This window comes from Embiotoca jacksoni, unplaced genomic scaffold (genome assembly GCF_022577435.1).
Source record: "Embiotoca jacksoni isolate LCO1_2020_lvr unplaced genomic scaffold, fEmbJac1.0.p SCAF_7, whole genome shotgun sequence".
In the NCBI taxonomy this organism is placed as follows: domain Eukaryota; kingdom Metazoa; phylum Chordata; class Actinopteri; family Embiotocidae; genus Embiotoca; species Embiotoca jacksoni.
In genome coordinates this window covers 20,824,192-20,841,076 of record NW_027185425.1, presented here as the reverse complement: position 1 = coordinate 20,841,076, position 16,885 = coordinate 20,824,192, and the positions used below count along the sequence as shown (strand labels likewise).

Sequence of the window (16,885 nt, the reverse complement as noted above, 5' to 3'; positions counted from 1 at the left end):
CCTGCAGGATGGAGGACACCATTGCAGCGTCTCCGTGTGCATTCGTGTCTCCAGATCAAACAGTGGTTCTCAGCTCAAGTCTTTCAGCATCTCATGATCTGATGTTTCACCGACAGTGTATTTCTGCTGTGATTAAAGGATTTCTTTTACGGCAAACTTCTCCTGTAAACACTTCCGTTTCAGAGCTGATCTGATCACACGATTATAAAATGATTATGAGACACAGTGCTTCTCCTGAATCTGTCTTTAAGCAGCAGGATGAAGACAGGTTTTTGTGTGTCTGTGTGTGTGGTCACCAGCAGCCAGCCATCAGTGCCATAACGAGAGTGTTGAGTTTATTGAAGATGAAGATAAAGAGATAAACAGAAGATCATTTTCAGCACAAACCAAATAACTGATAGAGGCGTCAGAGAACAGAGTGATGTTTACAGATTTAAAATGACACATTAATATTTGTACAGTCCAGTCCCAGTGTTTCTAACATGTGACAGTAAGGTGGAGTAAAAACACCACCCACAGCTCAGGCTCCATCTACACACTGTAAACACAAAAAACTTGGAGAACACAACATGTTTGTGTGCAACACATCTTCTAACTCAAATATTCATTTCATGAGCTCAAATATTTCATATTGCTTCTTTAAATAAAGAAGAGACAGAAGACTGAAATCAGAGGAGCTCATGCTGTGCTGCTAAATGAATTTGATGTGTTATAATCTACTCAAAAACACACCTGAACTGACAGGTGTCACCTCATGATGATGAAACATCCTTCATGATTTATGTTTACAAGATAAAGACATGAGGATCTGACCACATTAAACCTGCAGACAGAACATATTTCACCTTTTTCTTCAAGATATCAAGACATACTGTTCACACATACTTTGATGAGGAGCTGCTGTCGGGATCAGACAGAGAACAGCACAACTCAGAGATGAGCTCATCTTACCTCAACAACATATTCATGTGCTCTGTGGACGGATGTTTTTATTATCCAGCACTGATGAAAAGTGATCAGACTCATCAGACTCAGGTTCCAGATCCACATGTGTGAAGCTGCTATTCAGTTTGCTTTAACAAGTTATCCTCATTATTATGATGATGATGTGAACCTATCCACAGAGCAGCAGCCGTCAGACTGGGTCCTCCAGCACAGAGCAGCGGAGGCAGTGACCCACCAGAGCAGCTGTGAGGGAGCAGACTGAACATGTTGATGGAGGCAGACAGCTCCATGGTAACGGACAGTTTTTAACCCCTTAATGTACACCTACTACCTTCAGTAGTGTTATTAAAATCATTCACTCCTCACTGACTGACTGTACCGAGTTGCTCCCTCTCTTAATTAAACCTGCATTATCATGATCACCACCTCACTGAAAAACTCCAGCTTTGACTCCACATGATGAGGTTGATTCACACCGACTGTTTTCCAGGATCCAGAATCATGTTTTTTTTTCTGTTCCCCTAAAACCATCAGGATTAAGGAGGAGGGCGTTCTCTCCATCACAGCTGGGCTACATCCACGACCACCAGGGGCAGCGATGAGCGTGCCAGGCAGCGGGTGGAGAATTATTTCTCTGATCGTCATGACAACTGTTACACAGAGTGCTGCTGGTATCAGATTGAACACGTCTCTACTGGTGAAAGGAGAATAATCCGGCTACAAATAAAACACAGGCACAAATAATCACTCAGTATGATCTCAGGACTGAAGGCATTACAAAAAAAAACTCAGGAGTGAAATCATATTTTATGTGAGCAAACAGAACAGTCGTTCTGTATGATGTCATGCAGAGAAACATCCAGGCAGAACAGTTTGAACAGCAGAGATGGAGCAGCGTCATGACAACCAGAGAAAACTGCACTTAAGAACCTGCCAGTCTGTTTCATCGACACCTCACCTGTCAGCGCTGCTCACTTCCTGTTTATCATCCGTGGATGAAGCTCAGCAGGACGACTTCCTCCTTTATCCTACAGAGCTCTAACTTGGTTGGCTGAACCGTGAACCAATCACAGACGAGGCTGACACGTGGAGTTAAGTCATTCAAATCCTCAGCCTCACAGGAAGACATGTCGGTCACTCACGTAAGGCTCATTACATTCTATCAGGCTGGGAGGACTGTGAAATACAACATACATGTTGTAACATGATGCAGAGCCACATGAGGTCGGACAGGTCAGAGCTGAGCTTCAACTACCGGCTGAAGATCAACAGAAGACGAGGAAGGCCGGAGAGAAACAACAAACTAACAGCAGGAGGACAGGAGGAAGAACGCAGGAGGAAGAACGCAGGAGGAAGAACGTAGGAGGAAGAACGCAGGAGGAAGAACGCAGGAGGAAGAACGTAGGAGGAAGAACGTAGGAGGAAGAATGTAGGAGGAAGAACGCAGGAGGAAGAACGCAGGAGGAAGAACGCAGGAGGAAGAACGTAGGAGGAAGAACGTAGGAGGAAGAACGTAGGAGGAAGAACGCAGGAGGAAGAACGTAGGAGGAAGAACGCAGGAGGAAGAACGTAGGAGGAAGAACGTAGGAGGAAGAACACAGGAGGAAGAACTCAGGAGGAAGAACACAGGAGGAAGAACTCAGGAGGAAGAACACAGGAGGAAGAACGCAGTGAGAGGGAGTGTGTGCAGAACAAATAGGAGCTGTAACAGCATCAGATGAGAGTCTGGAGGCAGTGAGGAGGCAGCAGGTCGGTCCACAGTCCAGACCTGCAGGAGGAGACGGTGAAGAAGAGGAGGATTTCTGTGAGCCGGCTGGATGTAGATGCTCCTCACACACTCACACTCAGTCCATCTTCTCCTTGTGAACCAGTTTGGGGGCGTCCACAAAGTCCTGTCCGTTGAACAGGATGATGGTGGCTGTGATGGCGCTGGCAGCCCCCCAGAACATCACGTAGGCCAGCGTCTCGGTCCACGTGTCCCCTGCAGGACAAACAGCAGTCGGTTACATGTGTCTTTAACATGGCAGCAGCCACAGCGAGTCACGTGACGGAGCAGACCGACTCTGAGCCGTCTGGAGACGACAAGGCTGTGATGGACTTACACTGAAAACAAACAAACAAACAAACAATCTAAATATCAATGACAAGCTGAATAAATAAATGAATAGCTCCTGTTGAACCCATCCACCTGTGGAGCTCTTCATCCCCTCCCCATCTATTTCAGACTCCTCTGAGGGCAGAGGGGTCCATGTGGCCCTGCTCAGAGGCTGCAGGCTCACAGGAACTGAAACTCCTCCTCTGGAATGAAGGTGTTATTATCTGAAGTCTTCTCCTCCACAACGTCCTGACACGTTTTGAAACAACAATCTGATTGGTCAGCTGTATTAAAGTATGCAGGGTTTGAATGTTTTACTGAAGCTTTTTGTTTTTTTCGTAGGTTTAATGTGAATTCCTGCTGGTCTCAGAAACAGAGGGACGAGTGTTGGTCTCCAGATGCTTCTTTTCAAACCACATGGCTGAAAAATAGAAGCAGACAGGCTGCTGGTCTGCAGTGAGTCCGAGCAGGTCGCTGGTTACTAACTTAAAAACGTCAGGATCCTTTTATCTCTTATGCAACCTGCTCACAGATTGACTCATGAACCTCCTGCAGCATCACAGTGCAGACTGGCAGCAACACACATAAAGGAAGTGGAAATGGATCAACTCACCGGCCATGAGCAGACAGACGATGCACATGGAGAACGCCACCAGCATGATGATGGGCAGCTGGAAGAAGAACAATCATTCAGAGGATGAGAGGAGCTTCTTCACTGCTGCCAACAGACAACGTGTTCAAATACTGACTGTGAGGAACTTCCAGTCCTTTTGTACACGGAGCGGAGTCGGTCCATCCGAGTCATCCACAGCAAAGTTCCCCAGGAACAGATCGATGGAGTCCTGGAAGCAGCAGCACACACCCACTGATCACGTGTTCACGTTCCTAACTGATCACGTGTTCACGTTCCTAACTGATCACGTGTTCACGTTCCTAACTGATCACGTGTTCACGTTCCTAACTGATCACGTGTTCACGTTCCTAACTGATCACGTGTTCACGTTCCTAACTGATCACGTGTTCACGTTCCTAACTGATCACGTGTTCACGTTCCTAACTGATCACGTGTTCACGTTCCTAACTGATCACGTGTTCACGTTCCTAACTGATCACGTGTTCACGTTCCACACACCTGTCACTATATTTTAGACCTGACTGTGATGTGACCTGAAACTTTCTGTAATTTAAAGCTGTGGATGTTGAATCATCGAAGAATCCGTCTCCACGCAGCTCTTCCATACGTATATTATTCCTGAGACAAGTAACAAAACAAAACGGGGATGAAGACTTTCCCAGAAGACGTTGCTGCTTCTGATGTATCTAAGCACTATTATAATTCTTCCTTTTTTTTTTTTTTTTTTATTGATTGATGCTGCTTTTATATGATTTTTTTTTTTGGTGTCTGGTTTGCACCTGATGGCCGTATTTACTTTTTTTAATTTTTTTTTTTTATAATCCACCACCTCCTTATAATTTTTTTTTTTTTTTTTTTTTAAACAAAATATTTTTATATCTCCCCATTTTCAGATGAAAGCAGCTGTGTGTTAGTTTTGTCTGCTGCTCAGCTGTCTGAGCGCTTTGTGATGATGATGATGATGGTGGTGATGGTGGTGATGATGATTATGATGATGGTGATGATGGTGGTGATGGTGGTGATGTATACTGTGTCCTGGACGTCATACCTGTCTGAAGCCGTCAGAGAAGTTGTTTTTGTAGTAGCGGATCATGGAGTTCCAACCGTCCATCAGCAGCCCCCAGCGGGTCCTCTTGCCTGTCCTGAGGGGGACATGTCTCTGGTTAATACTGCAGGCTGATGCAGAAACACTGCATGTTAGTGAGGTGTGGGGTGTTAGAGCGCTGTACCTGGTGAAGTCTGTTTTTAAGGCTCCAGTTCCTGCGTACTGTACAGCGCATGCATTGGCATTGTCAGCCCATGCTGGTTAGAGAGCACACACAGAGAACATGAGGGCCACTCAGACACTTCCTATCATCACACAACACATGCTCACGCCGCAGCGGAGACAGCACGCTACCGTTCTTGTAGATCTTTTCAAACTCGGCCTGCTCTTCGACACGCTGCCCCACGTTCAGGACCCCCATCCTCTGTGGACACACAGGAGGAGCATCAGAACCACCGCACATCATCTCAGACCGGAACCACGACAAAGACACGAGCCAGATCCAGCTGACTGGATTTAAAGGAATAAACAGATCTACTCTGCTCTGTGTGCAAACGGCAGGATGACACATCCATCCTAACTGACCCAGCTCCCTCTTCCGGCTCTGAATGATGCGCATGAATGAGCTCAGCTCTGTTAGGTTGTAGATTTAAGAGTGCTGCTCCGTCTGCTGATGAAGAGGAGCTCCTTGAGTTGACAGTGAAGAATGAACTTTGACGTATTGAACATGTAGGATCACATCTGACTGCATCCACAGAGCACTGAAGTGACTGATGAAGGCTGTCTGGTGACACCGTGAGAGAGCCGTGTGATGACTGAGCGGCGGCGGGTTGAGATACCTGCAGCTGAGACTGCAGCGAGCGTCGAGCCAGCAGGCTCTGGATGACGTTGGTCCTGTCCAGGCAGTCCATGCAGTTACTGCGGAAGACTCCTCTCTGCTGAGCCGCCGTCTTTCCCTCCGAGTTCACCATGAAGTACCTGCACACAGAGACATGTTGGACCGCTGCCTCGGTGTCCCAGCAGATCCGAGCCCGGAGCAGCTGGTGGCTCACTCACCCGTACTCTTCCTGTGTTTCTGCCACAGAGTCCACTAAGATCTGAAGACGGTCCCATCGCATGTGGCTGCACTCTTTGTGGAAGTCGAAGGCGATGTAACTGAGGACAAAGGAGACACAATGTCCTATGAGTCCTCCGAGTCCTCAGGTCAGGAGGAGACAGAGACATGTTTATCACGGATGTAGAAGAATCGACACGGACAGAGGAGCTAACGGAGAAATTAAGATGTCACCAGACGGAAAGAGTATCAGTGTGTTTATAAATTAAAGCCAGGAGGCTGATGGCCATGTATACAGGACAAGGAGTCACCGGGACATCTCCTGTACACCAGGAGAACCCCCCCTCCCACCCACCCAATCTGCAGACCTGCAGAAGGCACCGAGTGACACTTACTTCAGCATACCATTGTTCATGCCAGACACCATCTTGGCAAAGGCCTGCTCCAGAGGCTTCTCTGAGCCCTTCTGGTTCACCTGCAGAAAACACATTCACAGGTTGATATGTGAGTCCTCGAAGTGCTTCTGTGTGACATGAAGTGATTCTGCGAGAGGCTCCTCACCAGGTTCAGGATGCTCTGTTTCCCATAGATGAGGAGCTGAGAGTCAAAATGCCTCTGGAAACCATCCATCTACACAAAGTTATCATCAGTTAGTCTGAATCAGAGCAACACACACACACACACACACACACACACACACACACACACACACACACACACACACTGTGGTCCTGTATTGAAGGACTTTACTAGTCGTTGTACGGACTGAAAGTATCAGCCAATCACACAGAGGAGGCTTACATGACTGGTGGTCTTGCTGATGATGGGTTTGGGTTTGTATTTGAGGTTGGGTCTCTGACTCCAGTAGAAAGGCATCGAGCCTCGAGTCTGTTGATGGACAACAAGTTTCAAAGTCAAACTTAGATCCATGTGAACTAAAGTCTGTGAAAACACCAGGTGTGAATGATCCATGTTTTATACTGGCCTGGACAAATGAAGCCTTCGCTCCCTCGTACAACACGATCTGCTCCGTCTCCACAAAGTTGGCAGCGTGGCCTTCAGAGTCGATGCCTGTGGAGACAGAAAGGTTCCTGAGGAGGCAGCAGAGTCTGCAGGACGGTCAGCAGACAGGAGGACCACCTGCTGACCAGCTCCCCGGACGACCGGGCTCCATTTAAAAAAACCACAGTGCCTCCGTGCGGCGTGTCGGTTTTACCTCTGACGTAGTATCTGACGCCGGCCCGGAAGCAGCTCCTCCTCGAGATGAGGATCCACTCAAAGATCTTCCCGTTGATGCGGCACGGCTTCATGACGATGACTGCACCAGGACAGTCAAAGAAAAGACTTTAAATCTCCCCTTCGGTGAGGTGCAGATACAACATGACTACTATCTACTCCTAACTATGAGACTCCGTGTGAAGGATACATCCATGGACAACAGGGAGGGCGAACTTATGGAGCTGAGGAGAGACGGGGAGAGAGTGGATGAAATAAAGGGAGTACAAGAAGCAGTGATGAACTTGAGCGGGCTGCAGCTCAGCAGTGTGATGAGTTACCTCTGGCTGCCCGGCCAGCTCTCTCAGCAGGTTCCCGTTCCACACAAACCTCTGATCCGCCTGCAAACAGCAGCAACACCGGTCAGCACAGACACTCCATCATATGACAGGACCGAAGACAGGCAGCAGCTTCAGTGGCTGCGCTTGGATGAGTCGGATTTAAACACACCTTCACTACACAATAGAAACTATGTGAATAAAGGGAACAGTTGCTGAGGAGAGTTAATACAACGTCACATGACTTCGAAGGATGAACTCCACTGTGTTATGAGAATATGAAGAACTTGAAGTTTATTTTCCTTAAACTCAACAATCCCAAGAAAAGAGCAGACTGATATGAGTCTCAATGTTTTCACATGACTGCACTGATCTGAGTGGGGTGAAGATGATACAACAGCAGCAGATGACTCCTCCTCCTTCCTCCTCCTTCCTCCTCCCTCCTCCTCCTCCTCCTCCTTCCTCCTCCTCCTCCTTCAGAGGGATCCGACAGCACCTGTCCAACACCTGAACACTACAACCTTCAACAGGCCGGACTGACTCAGAGCTGCAGCCGGCCGGTGGACCGTGTGTGAGTCTAAATACACTACACTCGTATTTAAGAGCTCACAATAAGACAAACAGAAAATGGCCGTATCCATGGCAACCTGTAGAGTTACTTCTTTCAGCATGTACACAAGGACACACACAGACAAACATAACAGCACCTCCAGTCTGTTTCTGCCTTCCTGATACTTGAATACACACGTATGTGTTTATTACTTAATTGTGATGAGTAGATTAATATCATGTGAACATCATGCTAACATCATGCTAACACCATGCTAAGACGTGATTGGCTGCTTCACCCTCTCCAGCAGACTCATCTCCTGGAAGTCGGGGCTGGTGTTGGCGAGCCGCTGCAGCGTGTGCGTCAGGTCGAAGTCGGTGCAGAAGTAGAAGCCGTCTGTGGTCAGCACGTTGTTGAGCATCGACAGGAAGCTCTTATTCTCCTGAGACTGGAGGAGGACAGAAAACACTCTTTAGTTCTCATGATAACTCGGTGCAGAAGGCTGGGAGCTGCTCAGTTATGATGTGACCTGTGAGAGACCCACCAACCCAACGTTTCCCCTCCTCACACTGTCAGTATCAAGCACCACTCTGATGCCAGCTCTCTGTCTGCTGCCTGTTTAACTCTGCGTGCTCCACTGGGACTTCTTCTGTGGTACAAACAACAACTTTACTTCCAGGAAGAACAACAGCAGAGAGTGAAGAGTCGGACTGTCAGTGACGATAGAAGGTTCAACATCTGTTCTCTGACTTTTGTTCTCCTCTCTGAGTTAATGGGATCACCTGTTCACTCTCACCACTGCGTATCTACTGTGTATCTACTACATATCTACTGTGTATCTACTGTACATTGTGCTATCCTATGCTAGTCTTTGCTTACAATAATACTATATATTATATATATATATATATATGCCATATTATATTCCTTATATACAATCTCGTATTAATCAACTATTAATCCTCAGGCGTATGCAACAGGCTGTTTCTGTAGAGGTCAGCGATCCTGTTGGGGTCAGCATGCTGCTGTGCATAATAACAAGGCCGGGCTGTAACGGTTGATGGTACGACCACGAGTTTCACCTCCTGTCTTTCTTATTTCTTCCGAGTCATAAAACAGGAATAAGTTACTGACTTGAGCAACACGTCCCCACAAGGCAAGACGGCCCACCTCGACCAATCAACAAAGGACACATCACCATACCTGCCTTTTTGGTGTCTGTACTATAAGAAGACTGGGTCAGGGAGAGTCAGGAGTCAGACTTCGTGAACTGACACATACTCTGTTGCGGTCAGGGAAACATAGTCTGGACCCAGAGCTCTGTAAACTGATTATTCTGCTGCTGTTAAATAAATATCTTGAAGCCTGACATCTTCTCCTATTGCCTCATTAAAGAACACGCAGGACTGGGGGCTGACACATGTTGGCTTTGTACTAGCAGGAGCCCAAGTCCAACAACATCCACTGCGTATCTACTGCGTATCTACTGTATATCTACTGTACATCTACTGTGTATCTACTGTACATCTACTGTACATCTACTGTGTATCTACTGTACATCCACTGTATATCTACTGTGTATCCACTGTGTATCTACTGTATCTACTGTATATAACACCATGAATTCCACAGTTCAGTCAGTGGACTCCACCAAGAATAGAAACAGCAGCAGATTAATAATGCACTGAAATCAGAGAGCAACGCTTCAGACTGCACAGAAAGACTAATCCTGAAACATGAGGTCTACCTCAGAGACACTGGACGCCTGACACACACACACACACACACACACACACACACACACACACACACACACACACACACACGATGTCTGAACCACACGGGAGGTCCCATCACAGGCGGGCAGCTCAAAGTTCAGGCGTGAACACCGAGATCTGGTCTGCTCAGACCACATTGGGAGGTGGTGAGTGAGAACTTTTCTGTTCACGAACTAACGACAAACAGCTGCTCAGGAAACAGTTTTAAATACCAGCTACTGTATATCTCATATAGCTCTTTCTGTAGATAAATATTAGCTGCTCCAATGAAAGCTCGACTCCACGTTCTCTGCTCCACGTTCGAGTTTCAAAAGTATTTCGGGTTTAAACGTGGTATTCTTTTAATGTGACGCACGTGTAACTGTGCAGATACAGTCGGACCTCTCAGTTCATTTCATTCAGCGACTGTTAAATTCAACAGAAGAAATTATAGTGAAGCAGAAAAGGAAACTAGACATGTTAATGACTAAATCGTGAGATATCTATCTACATAATCTACTATCTATCTGACGGTGTGATTTCACTGTTATATTCTGTACATTTGTTGCGTGTGTCAGTAATGTTGGTTTGGAGGATGTTTTTGAATCAAGGGTCTGAGGACAGAAGCAGGACGCTCTGTAGGACTGAAGTGTTGGACTATAAAAACTAAATCATCTCAATAAGCTCCACATGATTGGAACAGTTTGATGGTTGAAGTTCTCACTGCAGCAGTTTCAACAGCTCAAACATGATGAACTGAATGAAACGGAGTTCATTTTGAATTACTACATAATTTAAGTTCATGAAAAGTTTTTACGTCCAGATTAAAGACAGCTTCTTGGTTCCATTAAAGGAGGCTGTAACCTGTCTGAATGCTTTCCTGTGATTTGTCCTGCTCACCTGGATCTCTGACAGGTGCAACACCGTCTTCTTATAGGAGATCACATCGAAGTCCACGGCCTTCCACACCGCGTGGCCCAGCAGGGCGCCGACATTCCTCTTCCTGGTGATGACGATCAGGTACATGCCTGTGGTGGAAGACTCAGTCAGGTTCAGGTGCAGGTTTAGGTTCAGGTTCAGGTTTAGGTTTAGGTTCAGGTTTAGGTTCAGGTTCAGGTTCGCTCCACAGAGCAACAACAACACACTACTGTGTCACTAAGTACCTACCTGCTACCAGGCGGATAGTTCCCATGATGCCACATATCGGCCGGGTGACCGCTGAGGGAGGGACATCCTTCTTACCTGTGAAAAGGGAGAAAGGGTTTATTCTTCAGGTGGAACATTTAGCTCTCCATTTCATCTGGATCCTCAACTTCCAGCTGTCTTTGTTCATTTATTCAGGACGTCTCACCAACATGAAGCAGGAGAGACCTGACAACAAACGGCTAACAGAGAGTCTCTGGAGGGAGACATCAGTCAGACAGGACCCGGTGTGTGCTGCTGTCTGATGTGTGGTAGCAACAGGAGGCTGTTCACTCTGTACAGATGTTCTCTGAACACCCTGATGGTTCGGGGAGTCAGACAACTGAGAACAGGTGGAGAACAGGTGGAGAACTTAGTGCAGCAGGAATCATCTGCTCCTCAACATGAACCGGACCAGGGAGGTGGTGTCGACTTTAGGAGGAGAACGGGTCCATCTGAACACCAGACCGGACTGGAGGACCGACACCAGGAAGGGAAGAGCAGACTGTTATTCTGTGAGGAAGCTGAGATCTTTCTGCTGGAGGCGTTCTGGTGTTGGAGCTCCATCCAGTGAGAGAGCAGCATCAGGACCAGAGACGGCAGCCGCATCAGCAAAGAACCCTTACTGGAGTGTGTGTGTGTGTGTGTGTGTGTGTGTGTGTGTGTGTGTGTGTGTGTGTGTGTGTGTTTTCAGTGTGTGTAGTGTGTTCAGTGTGTGTGTTCAGTGTGTGTGTGTGTGTGTGTGTGTGTGTGTGTGTGTGTGTAGTGTGTGTGTGTTCAGTGTGTGTGTGTGTGTGTGTGTAGTGTGTGTTGTGTGTGTGTTTAGTGTGTTGTGTGTGTGTGTGTAGTGTGTGTTCAGTGTGTGTAGTGTGTCTTGTGTGTATTGTGTAGTGACTGAGAATGTGGGGTAGAGAACGTGTAGAGTGTAGTGTGTAGTTTGTAGAGTGTGTAGTGTGTGTAGAGTGTGTAGTGTAGTGTGTAGAGTGTAGTGTAGTGTGTAGAGTGTAGTGTAGTGTGTAGAGTGTAGTGTAGTGTGTAGAGTGTAGTGTAGTGTGTAGTGTAGTGTGTAGTGTAGTGTGTAGTGTGTAGTGTGTGTGTACCTGTGAGGGTCATCTCGTTGGAGACCCTGTCGATGAGCAGCACGGCGTCGGCTCCTTCATCACAGGCCTCGATGAAGAACTTCTCGGGAGTTGTGTGCCTGTCAGACGAAGAGGAGGGAGAAGGTTCACAGGGAGGCAGTCAGCTGACGGACATACAAATATGATGAAAGTAATATTCATAATTAATGTGACAAGCAAGAACAATGAAACGATGCCAGATGAAGAGCGGAGCATCACATCTGTAACTTCTTCTGTTCTCAGACCCTCCAGGATCTCACGCTGTCTTTCTCCTACTGGATTTAGTAAAAATATTTGATTTGCTGCAGATTTTTCTCAAAAATGTCGATGTTGAAGTCAGCTTTTGGAGTAAAATTGAGTGAATCAGCACTTCCTGCTGAAGAGGAATACATGCTGATAATAATCCTGCTGCACGTCACAGAAGTATTTGACCTGTGATGTGTTTCCCTTCCTGTGTTGAACTCAGAGAACCATCACGGGGCTCAAAGTGATAAAAAGTGATAAAAGTGACGTATCTTTCCAGAACAGACGGTCTGTGACTGTAATATAGAAAACAAAGAATACATCTGCTGTCAAAATAAGAGCTTTACATGCTTCTTAAATCACATTCATTCAACACTAAAACAAAGTTCAGTCTCTAACAGCTGGAAGTGGAGAAAACTCATTAACATGTCCCTCATTCCTTCAGAAGACCACATTACCCACAAGCCCCGTCACCTCCTGTTGTTGCAGTTAGCTCAGTTTGTTGTGATGGTGAGAGGGGGCGGAGCCTTGATGGTTGGTTACTTTTGGTAATAAAGTCCGTTTTATTTTGAAAGTCTGACTTTATGCTGTAATATTTTCAGCTGAGTTTCTGCTCACATTGTTTTTTCAGTGAAAATCTCAGGAATATTGCAAAATTGTCAGCTGCTTCAAATATGAAGGACATTGTTTGAACTAGTGTTCATTATTGTGACTAAGTATGAACAATCATCTCTTCAGAGGAACTGAAGTCACAACAACACGAGACGTTCCCTGTTTTAAACCAGATGTTGATCTTCAGGTTGTTGTTCACACACTCGGCGCTTCCTTCAACACTTCCTGCTGTCTGGAGAAACACCACCAGTCCAACAGTCACATCACACTCAGCTGTTTCCTGTCGAGGAGCGTTTACTGTCGGGAAAGTTTGCTGTCGAGGAGCGTTTCCTGTCACCTTGCTGCTTTTACATTCCTTTAAAAGGGACACAGTTGTGTCCTAAAGTCTTTTCAACAGGACACCTGTCGAGCTGCTTTTACTGAAATTATATTTAAAGCAGAGCAGCAGAGCAGCAGATCAGTGACTGTCCTGAATTCTTCCTCCATCATGAGACATCAGAGCTCCAAGACTTCATGTCTTCATCCTCTCTGTGTCTTCATGTCTTCACCCAGCGAGAACAACGTTGTCAAGGTGTCCCACGGACACTTAACGCAGCCACACGTCTTATAAATAATATCTGATGACATTTTACAAATAACAGAGACAAAAGGACGGACCGGGATGGACGGGTGGAGCTGTGGACGTTCCTGAACAGCTGGTCACTGCTGCGCTCAGGTTGAGACATGTTTAATGTGGCGTGTCCATGAAGCTGCTCCACCCGACATCCATCTGTCCCATCACAGAAATAAAACCAGAGCCGGACGGACGGATACAGTGACCAGAGCTGGACGTATTGTTGAGGGCGAGCTGGCAGCAGATTTCCTCTGAAGCTCAAACTCTCCAAATGTTTCATTAAGACCGGCTGAAAATCCTGCAGCAGAAAAATAACTCGACCTGCTCAGCTGCAGTGACGTGAAGGAAACAGTCAGCTGGACGGACACAGACTCTATTGTTGGTCCTCCGTAATCCAGACAGACCTCACAACACAAGCACGAGGTCTGACACACACACACGCGCACACGGCTGCTTTCTGATCCGTCTCCTCTCCACAGATTATCTTAACCTGAACCTGTTGCAGCTGTGACGTCACAAAGGGTCCAACTCCTTCACAGGTCTCCTCCTTTTAAAGGGCCTCCAACAGAAACATTGAGATCAGTGCTGTCGTTTCCTCACAGTTCATGCAGCTGTTTAGTTTGATTGGTCCACAGTGAGCTTCACAATCACAACATGCACAAGTGTTCAATGTTGAAGGAATAAAAACGGCATTCATGAATGAAAATCACGTGAATTCAGTGCGTGAAATACATGAATGAAGCAACCATTAATGAATTAGTAGAAGAAATCAATACAATTAAACTAAATGTTGTGAAATATTTTCCCTCAAACTTATTCTGATTTAATATGATGAAATATTTCAGTAGTAAAGCTCCACGTAAGAAGCTTCATGTAACGAGGCGGAGGAACACCGTCCAACCCGCAGCACACCCTGAGCTCAGGTGGAGCACAGGTGGAGCTCAGGCTGGTCGGACAGGTGTGAGCACAGGTGTGAGCACAGGTGTGTCTGGAAAAGTACAGCGCTGTCCGCTCCGTCAGTGTTCAGGGTGGAGGAACCTCCGCCTCAGGGCAAAGTGTCATGAATCAGCCGTCAGCCTGCCGGAGCACACGTCACACCCCGGGACTAACCCAGGAACCAGCCGCCGCCGCTGCTACTGCTGCTAGCCGGGGAACTCACTCTGTGGCTCCCGGTCGGCGGTGGACCGTCCTCGGGGCGGGTCCACTCAGGCAGCCGGTGACAGGCTCCCTGACCACCGTGACACCGAGATGCTGTTCATAATGAATGAGAGGGCAGAGGAACTTGGCTGGTTCCTGCTCGAGCAGCGGAGCCTGTCAGCAAACTTCAGCCGCGGTGTCATCGAGCTGCGAGCCGCGGCTCGAGCCTGACCTCCCGCACTCTGCTCCTCATGTCCGCATGCTGACACGGCGGGAAATGCGCAAGGCTCGGAGGAACAACTTCAAAACACACAAGTACATCATATGAAAGCTACTCACAAATTGTATCTCTCGTAGGCGGTCGCCATCTTCGCTCGGTCTACCTGACCTCGGTTACGACAGCCGGCGGAAGGATCCGTGCGTGTTGCCAGATAGGACGTGAAGGAGCCGCAGTGCTTCACATGCAGATTTCCTCTCCAGCCCGACACAACCTGGCACCCACGGAGGCGCAGGGGCGGCTGGGACATGTAGTTCCATCCGGTTCAACCCGCTGCAACTACGACACCTAGCGGTAGTGCGCGGGACAGCCTGGTAATTCAAATAGTGGATATGAACTCTTCTAAAGAGTCATACTAAAAACATTTCATACAAGAAGTGCAGCTGAAAGTTTTTTTACAGCAAGAAAACTACATGAAGTGCTTCACTTAAAAATAGATATAAAAAAACATTTAGACATGTTCAAATGTAGCCTAATTAAAAATAAGAAGAACAAGAAATATTGACCATAAAAGGCTAAATTATTCACTGGACAGATAACTTGATGCTGAGCGTGAGTGTCCTGTAAGCTGTGTATGATACACAAATATTCAGCGACCTGTTTAAATGTGTTTTCCTTTGACTGTGTTGGGTCTTCTGCAGCATATAAAATGACATCATTCACTAACTGACACTTGTTATAATCCTCCATGCATTTCCTCTCGACCATCACATCTTTGTAATTACTGATTTTAAGAAATTCACTCAGATGAATTTAAAGGACACATTGTTGACATGATTAGGTGTCAGAGGGAACTCATCTCAACCACGAACAATGAACTGAATTCATTTTATAAATCCATGAAGTTTATGAAAAACTAAAGTTTGAAAATTATTTTCACAAGGAACCATTTGAACTGACGGACTGCGGCCGCTATTGTTGTTATTATTTGTTTTTGGTGTGGCATTTTTTATTTTGATATCTTCCTTCAGTTGGTGTGTCACTGTTTACTTTACGTGATTCCTTTTAGTAAGATTCACTGCTGTAATGTTTGTAGTTGAAATCTGTATCAGCTAAATGAACTCCTCGTTAAAAAAAACATTCAGGAAAGAAATATGCAACATGATACATGTTTTAATACAGATTGGATGCTATAGGATTAAAGAAAACATTCTACACTTGAAAAATAACAAGTGCATGAACAATGTAAATTTAAGTCAAACCAAAAGTTTAGGGAACAAAACAGAATTAAAGCATTGAAGTACTGTTTTCATCTTTGACAGTGTTGCATCTTAAAAGATTGTTTTAGCATCCACTGTGTTAAATCTTCATTTCAAGAGGAGCTGTACAGTATTTCACTTTGAAATGTGGTGGAGTGGAAAGAGAAAGTAGCATCACGTGGAAATAGTCAATTAAAGGAGGAATACCTCAAAGTTTTACTGTAGCAGGCTGCATTACTTAAATTAATGTAGGAGAAATCCGTTATAATTATATATTACCGGTTATGATATTTTGAAAGTGTTCATGTACTTTCTCTTTCTTGAAAGGTGAATTTCATTCATGGTATTCTCTGTATAATTCAAAGTAAAATCAGTCCAGTTGAATCTATCCAGCACCGATCAACCTGTAGTGCGTCAGAAACAGGCAATATTAAGGACACCAAACGGCTGCGTGGACCCAGGACCCCTATATAAGCGGAGGACGACGCGCCGCTCAGTCTCTCCTCGGCTGTCCTCGGTGTGATCGGACGTTAGGGTGAAGTCAGCGGGACGAGCCATGGATTTTCAATCTAAAGAAATAATGGGAGTGAACGAAACCCGTTTAGAGGGTTCTCCTGAGAACCCCGCAGGTTCTGGAGCGGTTCCTGGGCGAGAGGAGACGAAGGGCTGTAGTGCGTCTGCGCGCAGCACGAGGCGCGGCGATGGGCGCAGTAATGGTGGAAGAAGAACCTGAATTCATGGCTGAGGTCTTTGTTCCACTTTAGACCGCAGCAGGAGATTCATCGATGATCCTGCTGAGTGTGCAAGAACCAAGAAGAGAACCGCGCGTGGAGGTGGCAGAGCAGCCAGGTGAGCAACCAGGACAGCAGGA

General features: G+C 46.4%; 1 protein-coding gene across 1 annotated transcript; it reads right to left on the bottom strand.

The window, feature by feature from the left end:
- Window positions 1-313: 313 nt before the first annotated feature.
- Window positions 314-14,970, bottom strand: sacm1la (SAC1 like phosphatidylinositide phosphatase a). Its single transcript, XM_069176248.1, has 20 exons — window positions 14,878-14,970; window positions 11,916-12,013; window positions 10,801-10,875; window positions 10,534-10,661; window positions 8,175-8,324; window positions 7,330-7,389; window positions 7,200-7,233; window positions 6,990-7,091; window positions 6,759-6,844; window positions 6,575-6,661; window positions 6,335-6,403; window positions 6,169-6,248; window positions 5,776-5,874; window positions 5,559-5,697; window positions 5,074-5,143; window positions 4,904-4,976; window positions 4,723-4,816; window positions 3,790-3,882; window positions 3,654-3,711; window positions 314-2,926 (listed from the first exon to the last, which is right to left on the bottom strand). The coding sequence occupies exons 1-20, from the start codon at window positions 14,904-14,906 to the stop codon at window positions 2,790-2,792; spliced, it is 1,761 nt and encodes a 586-aa protein (XP_069032349.1). The 5' UTR covers window positions 14,907-14,970; the 3' UTR covers window positions 314-2,789.
- Window positions 14,971-16,885: the final 1,915 nt, after the last annotated feature.

What these genes read in the sequence shown, in the direction of transcription:
- sacm1la (XM_069176248.1), bottom strand. Translation starts at nt 14,906, where the DNA reads ATGGCGACCGCCTACGAGAGATACAATTT. An exon ending in CGCTGCAGTCTCAGCTGCAG is followed by an intron (nt 5,144 to 5,558) that starts GTATCTCAACCC and finishes GTGTGTCCACAG; the next exon opens with AGGATGGGGGTCCTGAACGT. An exon ending in CGTCTGTCTGCTCATGGCCG is followed by an intron (nt 2,927 to 3,653) that starts GTGAGTTGATCC and finishes TTTGTCCTGCAG; the next exon opens with GGGACACGTGGACCGAGACG.